This window comes from Mytilus trossulus, chromosome 4, assembly GCF_036588685.1.
Source record: "Mytilus trossulus isolate FHL-02 chromosome 4, PNRI_Mtr1.1.1.hap1, whole genome shotgun sequence".
Lineage (NCBI taxonomy): Eukaryota > Metazoa > Mollusca > Bivalvia > Mytilida > Mytilidae > Mytilus > Mytilus trossulus.
This window is the reverse complement of record NC_086376.1, coordinates 85,865,930-85,885,965: the sequence shown is the minus strand read 5'-3', so window position 1 is coordinate 85,885,965 and position 20,036 is coordinate 85,865,930. Positions and strand designations below refer to the sequence as shown.

General features: G+C 28.3%; 1 protein-coding gene across 6 annotated transcripts in view; it reads right to left on the bottom strand.

Moving 5' to 3' along the window:
* LOC134716211 (B-cell linker protein-like) overlaps window positions 1–20,036 on the bottom strand; it is a 56,263-nt gene that overhangs the window by 19,451 nt on the left and 16,776 nt on the right. For all 6 annotated transcript variants that reach the window (XM_063579058.1, XM_063579061.1, XM_063579063.1 and 3 more), the window contains 9 exons: window positions 19,824–19,916; window positions 17,533–17,580; window positions 16,918–16,959; window positions 16,120–16,164; window positions 14,943–14,975; window positions 5,852–5,899; window positions 5,425–5,505; window positions 2,060–2,087; window positions 1,245–1,457 (listed from right to left, as the gene is read on the bottom strand). In XM_063579058.1, coding sequence (XP_063435128.1) covers window positions 1,245–1,457; window positions 2,060–2,087; window positions 5,425–5,505; window positions 5,852–5,899; window positions 14,943–14,975; window positions 16,120–16,164; window positions 16,918–16,959; window positions 17,533–17,580; window positions 19,824–19,916 — 631 coding nt within the window. The remainder of the gene's footprint in view (window positions 1–1,244; window positions 1,458–2,059; window positions 2,088–5,424; window positions 5,506–5,851; window positions 5,900–14,942; window positions 14,976–16,119; window positions 16,165–16,917; window positions 16,960–17,532; window positions 17,581–19,823; window positions 19,917–20,036) is intronic.

The window sequence follows — 20,036 nt, the reverse complement described above, 5'->3', positions numbered from 1 at the left end:
AACAATCATTTTGAAATAATTGAGCAGCGTTCTCCCCAGGGCTTTTTAACATTATAGTAATATGATGCTATCTAATCTAATAGATTACATTATGGATGTGATTATTGCTAAAAAAAAAACTTGAAACATGATGGTACATTGTATTTCAAATTTTCATGTGCCGCAATGATTTACAGCTGAGAATAAGTATTTGTAAATTTTGGTATTTTGTCTGTGTTAAAATCAAAGCTAGATTAAAAGTTAGTTTATAATTCGCCAGAGTTATCATTTAACTTTTCAATTTAAAACGTCTCCCTTCAGACAATATAGGCCCCAGTTTTATTTCTATAGTTTAAGGTTCTTATTGGCATAGTTTAACCTAAAGCTTGAAAAATTGCTCTTTAAGTACTTTATGGATAGCAGCAATTTGAGGAATTGCAATCAATTGTTTAAGTGAAACGATACTACAAGCATATGCATGCAGTGTTATTTTCCTAAAGTTTGAATTACCATAAATATCAACTTGAAAATTGAGCAGCATTTGGTCTTTTATTTCAATTAAGGTTTCTATATTGGGTGCTGGTGATGAAAGCAGGTTGTTATTTAATGGTGTTTTAATTGCAGGTCAAATGCTTTGTTCAAGAACAATATTGTGAACCAAATGAATAGAACTGATGACCAAAGTTTAAACATCTTGACCAAGAGGAGATGACTCTGTGGAAATGTTTCATTTGGTTCACAATAAAATAAACTATAACAAAGAAAAGGTGTGAATAGACTTACGTGTAGGTGGACCTAAACATATAACAAAAAAAGCTTGCATATCCTAAATATCCTAAATATGTTCTAAGAAAAAAATATTCTAAACATAGATTATTCTAGCAGTCTGATTATAAAAAATAATAACTTCAACAAATATATATGATGTTCGTCATGTTGCCAATTTAAATAAAAGCCAGCAAAAATTTAGCCAAAAATTAGGTCTTGTGCATGAAAAACACATCCTAGCTAATTCTACTATTCAAACAATCGACGCAAGTGCAAAAGAACAAAAAACTTTAGTGGTCTATATATTTCCCATAACAAAGGATGTACTATTGTGAAGTATTTCATGACCCCAAAAATATCTTACTATTTGTCCATCTTTAGCTTTACTACTTTACAAACAACATTAATCAAGCTGTGATGTTATGCTGAATTAATACCTTAAAACTAATATAAAACATCAATATAGAAGCAACAAGTAATGAAATGTTTTCCCTTACCTTCTCTTTCTTTGTTTTTAAAGAAATTAAATTTAGCTTGAAGTTCGTTATGATCTGTGTACTGCTTTGGTTCTTTCTTGTCTGGTTCTTTTTGGGGAACTGTGACTTTTTTGAGTCTGTCTTTTATATTGAGTATGTCTCCCATTCCTATAGCAGGCATACCCATACCAGTAGGTTTTGGTACTGGTTGTTTCTTTTCTACATTCCTAGGCGCTAAATTATATTATTCTTATTAAAACAACATTACAGAAATACCATTGGCGCCTAAGCCAAGTTGTTACATAATAGAAAAAAAACTATAGGGGGAATACCTCCTTGATACAAAATCAGTACATGAACAGCAAAAATCACACAATCAGCACAGAAACATATTTTTATTGCTGTTCTTCATCTTAAAGAAAAAAATTCTTTCAAATCAGCTTTTTAGTTCAGAAAACTGCTTATCTGATCACTTTCAATATAAATTTCTACAAATTTTGATTCTGTTGGTAAAAAAAGGTAGAATATAGTACTTTTACTATACAATAATATTTCATTAAAAGCTGATTGTAGGGGGTATACCTCCTTGATACAAAATCAGTACATGAACAGCAGAAATCACACAATCAGCAAAGAAACATATTTTTATTGCTGTTCTTCATCTTAAAGAAAAAATTCTTTCAAATTAGTTTTTTAGTTCAGAAAACTGCTCATCTGATCACTTTCAATATAAATTTCTACAATTTTTGATTCTGTTGGTAAAAAAAGGTAGAATATAGTACTTTTACTATACAATAATATTTCATTAAAAGCTGACTTTACTAATGAATACATACGAGGTGGTGCATCATCTCTTTTCTGTTTCTGAAATATAAAAAAAAAAGGCACACTTACAATATGATGAAATTGTAAAAGATCAACACCACAAAAAAAGTTTTACCAATTTTCTATTATGATCAAATTCAATGATAAAAACTACATTTTTAGTATTACTGGTTTTTTAATTACAAATTTTTAATGAACAAAATGATTTAAGTATGCTTCATAAAGTATATATCATTGTTCAGGAGAGTCAATATGGTTTAACATTGTGTTGCTATTTTTGTGATCTTGATACTAAGTTGTAGAATGAGATGAGATGAAACAATATTTGATAAAATAAAGTTGCTTTGCCAAATTCAAGATCATTTAGGCTGAACAGAATCAATCAGGATAGCATTAATAAATGGATGCAAAAAATATTTACAGCAGTATAAAAGCAAACAATCCTCTCTTAGAAACCTTCATTTAATTACACAAAAGATGATTTCTGAGTCATAAACATATATCTTTGGTGTTTTAAGAAACCATTATTTTCACTTGATGTTACTGTAAAATAGTTTAAAAACAAGAGTAAACTTGTTACTAATCATGTTAATGAAAATGAAAGTAGAACAAGTGAAACTGCGAGCTACTGCTCACTGATGATACCCCCGCCGCAAGTGGATAATATAAATAGTGTAAAAATATGCAAGTGTTCGGTAAACAGGAAGTTGTCGAGTGATGAATCTGAAAACGCATCACACGGTATAGCTGACTTATATAAATCCTAAAACCAAATTTCAGAAATCCTTGTATTGTAGTTCCTGAGAAAAGTGTGACGAAAATTTTCAACTTGGCTATCATGTGTAAAATCATACAAGTGTTCGGTAAACAGGAAGTTGTCAAGTGATCAATCTGAAAACGCATCACACGGTATAGCTGACTTAGATAAACCCTGAAACCAAATTTCAGAAATTCTTGTATTGTAGTTCCTGAGAAAAATGCGACGAAAAAATAAATAGTGTAAAAATATGCAAGTGTTCGGTAAACAGGAAGTTGTCGAGTGATGAATCTGAAAACGCATCACACAGTATAGCTGACTTATATAAATCCTTAAACCAAATTTCAGAAATCCTTGTATTGTAGTTCCTGAGAAAAGTGTGACGAAAATTTTCAACTTGGCTATCATGTGTAAAATCATACAAGTGTCGGTAAACAGGAAGTTGTCAAGTGATCAATCTGAAAACGCATCACACGGTATAGCTGACTTATATAAACCCTGAAACCAAATTTCAGAAATCCTTGTATTGTAGTTCCTGAGAAAAATGCGACGAAAAAATAAATAGTGTAAAAATATGCAAGTGTTCGGTAAACAGGAAGTTGTCGAGTGATGAATCTGAAAACGCATCACACAGTATAGCTGACTTATATAAATCCTTAAACCAAATTTCAGAAATCCTTGTATTGTAGTTCCTGAGAAAAGTGTGACGAAAATTTTCAACTTGGCTATCATGTGTAAAATCATACAAGTGTCGGTAAACAGGAAGTTGTCAAGTGATCAATCTGAAAACGCATCACACGGTATAGCTGACTTATATAAACCCTGAAACCAAATTTCAGAAATCCTTGTATTGTAGTTCCTGAGAAAAATGCGACGAAAAATATTCATGGGACGGACTGACGGACGGACTGACAGACAGAGGTAAAACAGTATACCCCCCCTTTTTTTAAAGCGGGGGTATAAAAATTCCCTTGTATTGACAGCAATGATTTTTTTATTATTATATGCAATGAAACATTGAAAACACTAAAGTACTGGAAAGAACTAAATCTTAAGCAGGCAACATTTTTCTCTATTATGTGCAAAAATAAGTTCTGCATATTTTTTAGACTGTTAATTCAACACAGGATAAAAGGATAACGACTTGGTGGAATTATTCTTATGGCAACACCAACAGATATTAAAAATTAGGTTTAACCAAATGCCATACATTGTAGGAACACTAAACGGGAATTACTCACCAATACTAAACATGCAACTAACACATTTTAACCATAAAGTACTCACAAAAATTGATGCAAATAATTTTTCTTCAAAATATTTAATTATATCTTTCTGTAAATAACCACAAAAAAACAACTTAATACCATTTCTTAAACAAGTCATTGCATTGCACCTGCATATTTCTTGAAGGTTTGGGTAAAAAACATATTTGGTGAATGTTGGAGTTATACCATTTCTGTATAAAAATTGTGTTAACTTAATGATCATAAAATTCTTTGCAAGGACAAAAATTGCTTTTCAAAGTCAAAAAATCATGCAAAGACATAACAGTGCTATGCAAAGATACAAATATACAATGCAAAGACTTTAAATATGGTATGCAACGACTTAAATAAGCAATGAAAAGACATAAAATTGTTATGGTACGCAAAGACATTCCACTGCTTTGCAAAGAAAAAACAGTGCTCTGCATAAACATAACTATGTTATCAAAAGACATAATAAACAGCTGCATTGAGAGTGCATGACACAAACCTTATAGTGCAAATGGAACAAATGGAAATCGTTGTAATAAAAAATGGGATATTTCAAAGGAATTTACTATAATCAAAAGCAAATAAAATGGGTCTGTAGAAAAACATACCTGAGGAAACTGTTGAAATCAAAATGTTTGTTATGTTTAACCATCAAACAGTTTGTATTTGTCTAAGCAAAATGAAGTACAAAATGTGAAATATATACTAAAATCTGATAATTAAAGTCCTAGTTATAACTCTGGAACGACAAACTTAAAAAAAAAATCACATGGGAACCTCCTTTTATCAATTCCCACAATAACGTGATGTTTTGATGAAATCAGTCCAGGAATACTGGAGTTTAAGTGTGATTTGTGAAAATTGTCTTAAATGTAAAGAGTTTCATAACTCTGAAACAAAACACAGAAAAATTCCAAAAATTGGAAGGGGGCTCCCTTTCACAATACCTCACAATAATATAAAGTTTTGAGGATATCAATTAAGAAATACTGGAGAAAGCTGGTGATTTAAAAAAAACAGCCTAAAATTTAAATCAAAAGGGAGCTTTTTCTATCAATTGCAATTGTTAACACTGCCCAATACTTACAGGTCTTGGTGGTGGAAGTGCTGGAGCTGCTGCTATTGGAGGGGCTGGGGCCGGAGGAGGGGGTGTCTCATCATCAATAACCAATACTTACAGGTCTTGGTGGTGGAAGTGCTGGAGCTGCTGCTATTGGAGGGACTGGGGCAGGAGGAGGGGGTGTCTCATCATCAATAACCAATACTTACAGGTCTTGGTGGTGGAAGTGCTGGAGCTGCTGCTATTGGAGGGGCTGGGGCCGGAGGAGGGGGTGTCTCATCATCAATAACCAATACTTACAGGTCTTGGTGGTGGAAGTGCTGGAGCTGCTGCTATTGGTGGGGCTGGGGCCGGAGGAGGGGGAGTCTCATCATCAGCAATCTGTCAACAAAATTGTAAAAATTAATAACTATTTGTGATGAAAAGCTGTGATAATATATATTTTTATAGATTTCAACAGACATGTAAGTTTTGATACTTAAAAGTATAAATACCATAACAGGAATCATCATATCAAGTTGAAGGTAAAGTAATTTATTGACCTATCTTCACTTTGAACTTTCTTAGTATAAATGTGTTTAAAATATATACCTATTAGCTTTAAATTTGACTACTGCTGAAATATTGCATTAATTTTCTAATTATACTTTTAGAAATGATTGGCAATGAATTTGTCATTTGTATGATAAATCCTCAAAATTATTTATTGACATCGTGCATATTTTACCTGATACAATTCTTCTGATACTGGTGCTCCTACGTCACATTCCTGGTACTGAAAATGTCAGAAACTAAATTAGAATTAATTCTCATAGTGGAAATAATTACAATATCTAGCGACGATAAGGCTGGTTTTTATCAGTCTTGACTACCCATGAGGACCTTGCATCGTAGTTAATCTCTTGCAATCTTTGTTTCCTTATTTCAACCTAACTGACCAAAATACTGGAACTTCAGTATAAAAATACTTTCATCACCAAACTATACAGTTTTATATATGTCTATATTGTGAAAAATACAAAATACAGCCATGTTTATATTTCTAAAAGACATACATTCAGTGAAAAATTCTACAGAAGTTACCAATACATATACTTGAAGAAAAAAATTGTCAACTTACAAATACTTTGAGACACCAATTGGTAGACTTTTATGAAATTGTTCCTGAGAAAAATTTGAAGAAAATATGTTTTTTCATTCAACATATTGAAAAATTCCAAAAACCAGCGAGTACAAAAAGAAGCATAAAAATGTCACCCACTGCACACTGCACAACAAGAAGTTTCATAGTCTAGTTAATAACAATGAATGAGAAAAGTTAATTATCACAACTGTTAGGAGTCAGACAGATCTGCATTGCTATACCCTTATAACCAGTTAAGGATTGTAAATAGTTGTATTTTATTGTGTGGAATTGAACACTTGCAGTAAACTTCAAAATGTATCCTGAACAGAAAGTCAAATTATTCTGTGTCCACACAAAAAAGTTAGGAATTAATATAATATACTTTTTTATTCAAGTTTCAATGCAATACAATACTGTGTTTTTTTATAACGAAGAGGAATTCTTTACTGAAATTTTATGTTACTGTATCATCTGGCCATAATATGCAAGCAAGATCTTCTCACTGTCTTTGATACCCATTTGTGGCCTTGGGCTGTTTTCTGCTCTTTGGTTAGGTTGTTCCCTGTTTTCATTCACTATGTTATTTTAAGATCACTGTGGTTTTGTTCATCTTGTATTATCATATCTAATGCAAGTAGGTGGTTATATTTTCTCTCAGCCTCCTTGGTTATATTTTCTCTCAGCCTCCAGCAGTATTTAATAATATTTAATATCATTAAAGGTGTGATGCTTGGCTAGGCATGTGGATAAGAGACATGGAAGTGCATTATCTAGGTAAGCTGTGAATTTGAATTTTGAACAGACATCTCAAAATCAAGAAAATTTCTTTGATTCTTGACATATTATTATATGAGCAAATAAATTCTGGAGGTATGGACTCAATTTTTATGGGGATTTCATAGTCACAATGATTTTGAATCTCAAAAGGTGCTTTGGATGTACATTGGTACTAAACCTGAGAAGTTTCATGATAATTGGTATGAAGAGTAAACAATGAAATTAACATAAACACACTATGTTTTAAACAATTAAAATATTTAGGGGGAGGGGCTTTATGGGAAATTTGGGATGAAATTTTCAAGATACACAGTGACACAGTCATGTGTTATACCCGTAAAAAATAACTTTTATCTTGGAATATGTTAATTTAAGTTCATACGTTAATCTATTGTTGAAGACAAAACTAAATATTTTTTCATAACAATGAGTGAAAAAGTCAATCCATAAAATTAATAAGCCAACAAAGGGATTTTAAATAATGTAGAAGAAAAAAAATTAAGAAAAAGCTTATCTAAAATTATTTGTGTTCTATAACTGTATTGAAAAAACAAAACCTACACTAACTGTGTAATAGGTTAATAAGTTCTAAAAAAAAATGATAATTCTAAAAAAGTGCTGAAAAACCCTGCAATATATGTATAGAAATAAAAAATAATTTGAAGTACCATTAAATGTTTTTAGCAGGCTGAATAAAATCAAAGTAGTTGTAATATTTTTCTCACATTGATACATTTCTTTATCTAGCTGTATATTAATCTAAAAACCTTTCATGGATATATTATATATTGTATAGAATGTTCTCCAATAATTTAATTTAAAAGCCTACTTAATATATAATGCATGTACATATTAATATTAGTGATTAACCAAAAAAAAAGCCTCTACTTGAAACAGTTCCCGTCTAACTTACCATTAATCCAATCTCCTATGTAAAATATACCAACAAGTTTTATCACTTATGTTTCAAACATTGTACATGTATTATTAAAAGAATCTTCAGTATGTTAGACATATCTATGTATAACTATTTCCTACCAATGCTTAAAGACATACAATTTGCTGACATTTCTAGTCTGTGACCTGCTGCCATAGTGGGCTTTTTTCTATTGTTCTTTTTTATTTTTATTTAGAATATTTTTCTGTTTTTTAATTATGATTCCAGGTAGTAAGAAGAAGGCACATATTATAGTACTTAGCATTACCCCCTATTGTAATTCAAAATATTGCAAAACAGAACACCAGTTTCTGCAAGATCCAGAAAGCACTTATATGCTACAACTCATTTCTATCAAGCTGCTGATCAAATATGAAGTCATTCTATTACACAGTGTTGGAGAAATATTTGTAGAAAAACATTGTTTCATTAAATAAATTGAAAGATTCAAAGTATCAGGAACAAGAAGTGGGTATACATGATATATGACAGACCCAAAAAATTATATTACAGCTGTCTGATAGTTTTGTAAAAATGGGCAGTAGGTATTGATCTCTTTGACATTCTGAACATATTTGCCCAATCTTATTGTGTCTATCAATATTTAAGGGATTCTATGATACTACACAGCTTTTTTGGTACAAGTAATCTTGATGTGCAGAGCTAAAGATGCATATCGGATGTACATCTATAAAGCTGTATATAAAATGTACATCTATAAAGCTGTATATAAAATGTACATCTATAAAGCTGTATATAAAATGTACATCTATAAAGCTGTATATAAAATGTACATCTATAAAGCTGTATATAAAATGTACATCTATAAAGCTGTATATAAAATGTACATCTATAAAGCTTTATATAAAATGTACATCTATAAAGCTGTATATAAAATGTACATCTATAAAGCTGTATATAAAATGTACATCTATAAAGCTGTATATAAAATGTACATCTATAAAGCTGTATATAAAATGTACATCTATAAAGCTGTATATAAAATGTACATCTATAAAGCTTATATAAAATGTACATCTATAAAACTGTATATAAAATGTACATCTATAAAACTGTATATAAAATGTACATCTACAAAGCTGTATATAAAATGTACATCTATAAAGCTTTATATAAAATATACATCTATAAAGCTGTATATAAAATGTACATCTATAAAGCTGTTTATAAAATGTACATCTATAAAGCTGTATATAAAATGTACATCTATAAAGCTTTATATAAAATGTACATCTATAAAACTGTATATAAAGCTGTATATAAAATGTACATCTATAAAGCTGTATATAAAATGTACATCTAAAAAGCTTTATATAAAATATACATCTATAAAACTGTATATAAAGCTGAATATAAAATATACATCTATAAAGATGTATATAAAATGTACATCTATAAAGCTGTATATAAAATATGCATCTATAAAGCAGTATATAAAATGTACATCTATAAAGCTGTATATAAAATGTACATCTATAAAGCTTTATATAAAATGTACATCTATAAAGCTGTATATAAAATATGCATCTATAAAGCTGTATATAAAATATACATCTATAAAGCTGTATATAAAATGTACATCTATAAAGCTGTATATAAAATGTACATCTATAAAGCAGTATATAAAATCTACATCTATAAAGCTGTATATAAAATGTACATCTATAAAGCTGTATATAAAATGTACATCTATAAAGCTGTATATAAAATGTACATCTATAAAGCTGCATATAAAATATACATCTATAAAGCTGCATATAAAATATACATCTATAAAGCTTTATATAAAATATACATCTATAAAGCTGTATATAAAATGTACATCTATAAAGCTGTATATAAAATGTACATCTATAAAGCTTTATATAAAATGTACATCTATAAAACTGTATATAAAGCTGTATATAAAATGTACATCTATAAAGCTGTATATAAAATGTACATCTAAAAAGCTTTATATAAAATATACATCTATAAAACTGTATATAAAGCTGTATATAAAATATACATCTATAAAGCTGTATATAAAATGTACATCTATAAAGCTGTATATAAAATATGCATCTATAAAGCTGTATATGAAATGTACATCTAAAAAGCTTTATATAAAATGTACATCTATAAAGCTGTATATAAAATGTACATCTATAAAGCTTTATATAAAATGTACATCTATAAAACTGTATATAAACTGTACATCTATAAAGCTTTATATAAAGTGTACATCTATAAAGCTGTATATAAAATGTACATCTATAAAGCTGTATATAAAATGTACATCTATAAAGCTTTATATAAAATGTACATCTATAAAGCTGTATATAAAATATGCATCTATAAAGCTGTATATAAAATATACATCTATAAAGCTGTATATAAAATGTACATCTATAAAGCTGTATATAAAATGTACATCTATAAAGCTGTATATAAAATGTACATCTATAAAGCTGCATATAAAATATACATCTATAAAGCTGCATATAAAATGTACATCTATAAAACTGTATATAAAGCTGTATATAAAATGTACATCTATAAAGCTGTATATAAAATGTACATCTAAAAAGCTTTATATAAAATATACATCTATAAAACTGTATATAAAGCTGTATATAAAATATACATCTATAAAGCTGTATATAAAATGTACATCTATAAAGCTGTATATAAAATATGCATCTATAAAGCTGTATATGAAATGTACATCTAAAAAGCTTTATATAAAATGTACATCTATAAAGCTGTATATAAAATGTACATCTATAAAGCTGTATATAAAATGTACATCTATAAAGCTGTATATAAAGCTGTATATAAAATGTACATCTATAAAGCTGTATATAAAATGTACATCTATAAAGCTGTATATAAAATGTACATATATACAGCTTTATATACAGTTTTATAGATGTATATTTTATATAAAGCTTTTTAGATGTACATTTTATATACAGCTTTATAGATGTACATTTTATATACAGCTTTATATACAGCTTTATAGATGTTCATTTTGTATACAGCTTTATAGATGTACATTTTATATACAGCTTTATAGATGTACATCTATAAAGCTGTATATAAAATGTACATCTATAAAGCTGTATATAAAATGTACATCTTTAAAGATGTATATAAAATGTACATCTATAAAGCTGTATATAAAGCTGTATATAAAATCTACATCTATAAAGCTTTATATAAAATGTACATCTATAAAGCTGTATATAAAATCTACATCTATAAAGCTGTATATAAAGCTTTATATAAAATATACATCTATAAAGCTGTATATAAAATGTACATCTATAAAGCTTTATATAAAATGTACATCTATAAAGCTTTATATAAAATATACATCTATAAAGCTGTATATAAAATGTACATCTATAAAGCTTTATATAAAATGTACATCTATAAAGCTTTATATAAAATGTACATCTATAAAGCTGTATATAAAATGTACATCTATAAAGCTGTATATAAAATGTACATCTATAAAGCTGTATATAAAATGTACATCTATAAAGCTGTATATAAAATGTACATCTATAAAGCTTTATATAAAATGTACATCTATAAAGCTGTATATAAAATATGCATCTATAAAGCTGTATATAAAATATACATCTATAAAGCTGTATATAAAATGTACATCTATAAAGCTGTATATAAAATGTACATCTATAAAGCTGTATATAAAATGTACATCTATAAAGCTGTATATAAAATATACATCTATAAAGCTGTATATGAAATGTACATCTAAAAAGCTTTATATAAAATGTACATCTATAAAGCTGTATATAAAATGTACATCTATAAAGCTTTATATAAAATGTACATCTATAAAACTGTATATAAACTGTACATCTATAAAGCTTTATATAAAATGTACATCTATAAAGCTGTATATAAAATGTACATCTATAAAGCTGTATATAAAATGTACATCTATAAAGCTTTATATAAAATGTACATCTATAAAGCTGTATATAAAATATGCATCTATAAAGCTGTATATAAAATATACATCTATAAAGCTGTATATAAAATGTACATCTATAAAGCTGTATATAAAATGTACATCTATAAAGCTGTATATAAAATGTACATCTATAAAGCTGCATATAAAATATACATCTATAAAGCTGCATATAAAATGTACATCTATAAAACTGTATATAAAGCTGTACATAAAATGTACATCTATAAAGCTGTATATAAAATGTACATCTAAAAAGCTTTATATAAAATATACATCTATAAAACTGTATATAAAGCTGTATATAAAATATACATCTATAAAGCTGTATATAAAATGTACATCTATAAAGCTGTATATAAAATATGCATCTATAAAGCTGTATATGAAATGTACATCTAAAAAGCTTTATATAAAATGTACATCTATAAAGCTGTATATAAAATGTACATCTATAAAGCTGTATATAAAATGTACATCTATAAAGCTGTATATAAAGCTGTATATAAAATGTACATCTATAAAGCTGTATATAAAATGTACATCTATAAAGCTGTATATAAAATGTACATATATACAGCTTTATATACAGTTTTATAGATGTATATTTTATATAAAGCTTTTTAGATGTACATTTTATATACAGCTTTATAGATGTACATTTTATATACAGCTTTATATACAGCTTTATAGATGTTCATTTTGTATACAGCTTTATAGATGTACATTTTATATACAGCTTTATAGATGTACATCTATAAAGCTGTATATAAAATGTACATCTATAAAGCTGTATATAAAATGTACATCTTTAAAGATGTATATAAAATGTACATCTATAAAGCTGTATATAAAGCTGTATATAAAATCTACATCTATAAAGCTTTATATAAAATGTACATCTATAAAGCTGTATATAAAATCTACATCTATAAAGCTTTATATAAAATGTACATCTATAAAGCTGTATATAAAATGTACATCTATAAAGCTGTATATAAAATCTACATCTATAAAGCTGTATATAAAATGTACATCTATAAAGCTGTATATAAAATGTACATCTATAAAGCTGTATATAAAATGTACATCTATAAAGCTTTATATAAAATGTACATCTATAAAGCTGTATATAAAATGTACATCTATAAAGCTGTATATAAAATGTACATCTATAAAGCTGTATATAAAGCTGTATATAAAATGTACATCTATAAAGCTGCATATAAAATGTACATCTATAAAACTTTATATAAAATATACATCTATAAAGCTGTATATAAAATGTACATCTATAAAGCTGTATATAAAATGTACATCTATAAAGCTGTATATAAAATGTACATCTATAAAGCTGTATATAAAATGTACATCTATAAAGCTGTATATAAAATGTACATCTATAAAGCTTTATATAAAATGTACATCTATAAAGCTGTATATAAAATGTACAATTATAAAGCTGTTTATAAAATGTACATCTATAAAGCTTTATATAAAATGTACATCTATAAAACTGTATATAAATGTACATCTATAAAGCTGTATATAAAATGTACATCTATAAAGCTGTATATAAAATGTACATCTATAAAGCTTTATATAAAATGTACATCTATAAAGCTGTATATAAAATGTACAATTATAAAGCTGTATATAAAATGTACATCTATAAAGCTTTATATAAAATGTACATCTATAAAACTGTATATAAATGTACATCTATAAAGCTGTATATAAAATGTACATCTATAAAGCTGTATATAAAATGTACATCTATAAAGCTTTATATAAAATATACATCTGTAAAACAGTATATAAACTGTGGATACATTTTTACAGTTGCAGTTTGTATACAGCTTTAAAAATGTAGTTTATATACAGTTTTACAGATATACAGTTTATATACAGCTTCACAGATGAAAAATTTATATACAGCTTTACAGATGTACAGTTTATATACAGCTTTATAAATGTACATTTCAATTTGATATGCATCTTTAGAACTGTACATCAAGATTATTTGTACTAAAGTAGCTGTCTATAAAAAAACAAAAAAAATGTGGTATGATTGCCAATGAGAAAACTATCCACCAAAGTTCAAAAATTTAAAGAAATAGCAAAAACGTGATAATAAAAACTATTAGTAGACACCTCTCTCAAAAGCAGAAATCCCATAACTGTAAAATACAAGGGCATCAATTTAAAGCACAGGGAGACATTCTGCAGCCATAATAGAACGAGCAACAAACCCTGCAATCAATATGAAATAAAATATGGTATGATTGCCATTGCAACACCTATCCACCAAATTCAAAACCTAAATTTAAAATTTAAAGAAATAGCAAAAACGTGATAATAAAAATTTTTAGTAGACAGCTCTCTCAAAAGCATAAACCCATAACTGTAAAATGTAAGGGCATACACTACAAACAGGGGGACACATTCTACAGCATACACACAGCACGAGCAATAAACCCTGCAATCAATATAAAAAAGGGAGATGTGGTATGATGCTAATAAGACAACTATCCACCAAGTTTAAAACCTAAATTCAAATTTTAAGAAATAGAAAAAAAATGTAATAACAAAAACTAATAGATAGCTCTCTCAAAAGCAAAAAAAACATAACTGTAAAATATAAGGGCATACACTACAAGCAAGGGGACACTAAAAAATTATTCTTTTTTTTCTTTTTATCCCTTTTGTTTTATTTTTAGCCATGACAACACTATATAAAGGCAAGCTGGCTCATCAGATATATTTTTAAAACTAGATACTCTAAGGATGATTGTGGCTGCATTTTCTCCAATTGGCCATACATTTTTAGAGAAAAAATGATGTAAAGGATGATAGGCCCTAAGTGATGGGATTAGCTCAAACTAGCCCTTTGTGCCAGGTGAGCTATAAATGAGTCTTGATTTTCTTATCATAATTAATATCCTTGTTCAATCTCAGTTACAGGTACTAACCTCTTCTTGGGGTTCTTCTACTTCATATGTGTCCTACAAAAAGCAAGGAAAAATACAATAATTACTCCAATCATCACATAATTGTTATAAATGGCTGTCATCGCTTAATAAAAAAAACAAAGGGGATAAGGTGATTAAAAAGGTTGATATATTCAAATAAATGCTTCTGGTTTTTCACTGAATTAAATCAGCAACTTCTAGGTATATACTGTGAAAGTACTTTTATTCGTGGGGTACCAATTTTCATGGTTTTCGTGGATGGCTTTATCCACGAATTTAAGTGTACAACGAAATAAAACAACCATTGTGCAAATCAAGACATGAGAAGATCCCCATCGGTAGGTTTGAATACTGACCTGATCTAGAGAATATATTTAATAACGCCAAATCTAAGAATTCTATAATAGCAGTCATAGAACTACAACCGCATGCATGATTACACCCATTTTATCTTAAATATCTAAACTGTACAACTTTTGATAATTTACTTCTCTCAAAAATATTTTTGATCGATGAAAGTCAAATTTCCAGTATTGGTATGCTAGTATGATAAAGTGTTCATTTTATATCCTCGTAGTTCTCGTACATATGAGAATTTATAATTTCATGCTGGGTTTGATTTTGATAAGAATTATTTGACAATTCAAGATATGTTTATAGCATTTGTTTATTTTACTGTTTTCTTTTGGGGACATGTGTATGGCCTTATTAACACCTTCAATGGTCTTTAATCATCATGGGTTAATAAGTGTTATCACTACGATTTACACTGATTAATGTTTACTTTGCAATTTCCTCAATCCAAACTATTTGTAACCTGGCTTTAATTTTATTTTTTTTTATTTTTAGAAACGTAAAATCCACGAATTTAAAAACCCGGGAACATGTGAATTTTCCTCAAACCACGAAAATTGATACCCAGGAATTAAAGTACTTTCACAGTAGTACTTTTGATTCATTTTTTTTGTTGGATACCAATTTTTGTTGATTTCTGTGAATCTATAGTGGTATTTTTCATATAAAATCATGCGTCCTTTTCCCTATTGTTATAATGTACAATCTTGAAATAATAAGCAGTAAATCTGGTATTCCCATATCATTTCAAGAAACTTTTTTAACTTACAAAGTACCAACTCCAGTACATTTTCAAGAATCCTGTCTACAAAATAATACTTACATCCGCTGCTACACCTTGAAACTCATCATAGCTTTCTTGTGGAGGCTTAAGATGAAAAAAAAAATCCAATTAGAATCATTCAATATATAAGAGAAAAATTCTAATACATGATTTACTGGTGAGGGAATATATAAATCATTACCTTATTTTCAGTATATTTCTTATTCAATATATCTAATAAGGCGGTCTACAGTTATTCACAAATTAGAAGAAAACAAATTTATTTTTTTTGGTTTAGTATTATCAATTTATTTGTAAGAACTGCAGACTTCAATAAATGTTACAAGAGTTACTGATCAAAAAGAGGTTAAAAACTAAAAGATTGTCTTATCAACCAATCACAGTATCTATATAAATGAAGAAATACATGGTTTACTATTAGTTGTTTAATCCGTCTACAAGACACATATAATTGAAGAGCATGTGTTATAATTATATCGCCATGTAGTTTGTGTTCAGTAGTGTTAGAAATATATAATGGGCATCAATATACCAGAAATCTACTTTATAATACAAGAAATACTGCATTTGTTAAAATACTGAATACTGCAATGTCTTTGGTGAATTTGGTACAGGTACAGTTTGTAATTTTTAATTATTTTAAAAACACTTTCCCTAAAATATACATGGGCAATTTTCTTTAAAAAAAAATAACAACTTTCAACAACTAATGATCTGAGGAAAAATGTAAATCTCTGGTATATGTACAATTAATTGTTCTATAAAATAAAAAGATTCCATCTTTGTAAACTATAATACAAAGCAAAAGATTCACATTTTTCCTGAATAAAATCTTACTTCAACTTCTTCAACTTGACAGTCAGCATACTCCTCTTGTTGCTACAACAGACAACAACACTAAGTTACTTTAAACAAAATAATTTATGTCAGAGTCTTATTGAATAATATAAAAATAAGGTATACTGTGCATGCTTGTTCCTTTGAACAACACCTTCTTGGTTTCACAGTGTATGTTTTCAAATATATTAAAGCTATCACCATTTCTTATTTGGTTTCACTTTAATCTTTTTTTGTTAATTGTTTCCCCTTATTTGTTTCCTTCTCCAATTTTTTTTTTCATTATTTATTTGAAAATTCATTTTACATTGATTGTTTGATCAACAGTACAAATCCACTGTTTTGAACTTTGAATTTTAAAAATACTAAGGCTTTTCTGCCAAAGGAATAGATTACCTAAGCTGTATTTGGCAAAACTTTCAACAATGTTTGGTCTTAAAAGCTCTTCAACTTCATATTTTATTTGGCCTTTCTAACTTTTTTTGTTTCAGTGTCATTGATGAGCCTTATGTAGACGAAATGTGCGCCTGGCGAAAATACAAAGTTTCAATCCTGGTATCTATGATGATTTTATTTAGATAAGAACTATTTTTATACGATAATTAAATGTCTTACATCAGCTGCATCTCCAATCTCAGCATCATCATAAGTTTCACCTTCTTCCTATAAAATTGTAATAAGTATTATATCATACTTTGCAAAATAATAAGGTCAATTAAAATTTAATAATTACATTAGATGTATGTTTCATTATAATACTTTATTCTGATTGGCTAACTTACACATCACATGTTATTCCTTAAGCAATTGCATTATTCAATAAAACTTTTCATTCATGATAACACATGGTCCTACAATAAAGCGCACAGGTGAATTAAATAAAAAACTATAAATTTCGTGTTTTAATGATCATAGCTAAATAATGTAATTATAAGTTTAGATTGCTTCTTTTTGTAACTTCATAGGTTTGTAAAAGCATTGACCATGCATACATATTTAGAATGAAGCCCTTCTGTGTTTCATACAAAATGTACTTCGGTCAACGCTTTTTCACACCACGAAGTTACAAAAAGAAGCATTCAATTCTTAAATATAACTAATATATTCTTTAATTATCAGTTTGTCAATCAATATATGATTACACACAAAATTAATAAGCAGTATAATATTAACCTGGTCTGATAGGTTCTGACATTTTCAAAATTTAAAAATATGTTACTTATTTTATAACAAACTTTAACAATAATTGATGTAGATGAAACAGAAACCAAAAACTTTTTTGTCAAAAGAAAAGGCACAAGAAGCTACAATGGTTTGAGGTCCTCACATGTCTTTTTAGAATGTCCTTTTAGGCCAGGTGAGCAAAAACTCAAGCAGAACACTTTCAAATGTAAATTGAACACACAGTAATTCTAATCTGGAGAAATTTCATTAAAGAAAAAACACACAACAAAAATTGATTGATGAAATCTACATTATTACAGAATATTTATATTTCATGTATAGTTCATAAGAATCAATACTCCAAAGTCAGATTTTATTTCTCAGTAAAATGCAACATTCATGACTGCGAATACAAATACTTTATTTCTCATAAAACTACAATTACATAGTTATAGAGAACATACATAAATATAACAAGAAAACTGCGAGCTACTGCTCACTGATGATACCCCCGCCGCAAGTGGATAATATTAATAATGTAAAAATATGCAAGTGTCTAGCTGACTTAGATAAACCCTGAAACCAAATTTCAGAAATCATTGTATTGTAGTTCCTGAGAAAAATGTGACGAAAATTTTCAACATGGCTATCATGTGTAAAATCGTACAAGTGTTCGGTAAACAGGAAGTTGTCAAGTGATCAATCTGAAAACGCATCACACGGTATAGCTGACTTATATGAACCCTGAAACCAAATTTCAGAAATCCTTGTATTGTAGTTCCTGAGAAAAATGTGGCGAAAATTTTCAACTTGGCTATCATGTGTAAAATCATACAAGTGTTCGGTAAACAGGAAGTTGTCAAGTGATCAATCTGAAAACGCATCACACGGTATAGCTGACTTAGATAAACCCTGAAACCAAATTTCAGAAATCCTTGTATTGTAGTTCCTGAGAAAAATGTGACGAAAGTGTCATGGGACGGACTGACTGACGGACTGATGGACGGACTGATGGACGGTACGACGGACAGACGGACTGATGGACAGACAGAGGTAAAACAGTATACCCCCCCTTTTTTAAAGCGGGGGTATAACTATAAGGTACAATTTTTACAAGCATGTGTGAACAATACAATGAAATTAACTTGGATGACTGACTTTCACATTTATAACTTTGATAAATTTACATAGTTTTTTCTAATATTACAATATTACATGAATTAAACAGTTGATCAAAGTTATAGATATTAGGGTTAGACCAGCAGTATGTAGGTAACAATTTCTTTCTTTCAAACATAAAAGATCCACAATTCATAATATAATGGTATTCGTCACCAATGTCGTTTGAGTCACAGAGACGGCAGATTCTGTCTTCTCTCGGTAAACCCTGCCACCTTCCAGACTCAATCGGCAAGTGGTGACTACCACATCTATATTTGCATAATGTATAAATGAATTTATAAGGTAAAACAGAAAAATATTTTTCCAATTGAAAATTATTTTTAAAAATACGATAGCATAAAGTTTTTGGTGATTCGGCAACAAATGCAAAGCAACTGCAAATGCTTCAAATGACAGAGTCACAAACTCACAACAATGTATTGAAAAAAAATTTGATATAACTCCGTTACTCGTCATCTTTTGGTCATAGAAGGGCTTCTTTGATATGTACTTTGGCCGATGCTTTTACACCCTAATATTGTTTTTTAACATTCAATCCTTAATCAAGCTGTATTGTATACCTCTGAACCTGCTCCTCCCATGGCAGCCTCATCATAGATATCACCTGCATCCCCCTCGTCATACAATTCTTCCACTTCTGGTTCAGGAAGTGGCTGAAAGTGTAAAAAGATGTTTTATTGATATTTACTTAATGAAATCAACAATTTCTCACTTTTATCTAGCTAAAAAATTAGTCATTACTAATTGATATTTTTTTTTTATTCATATCAAAT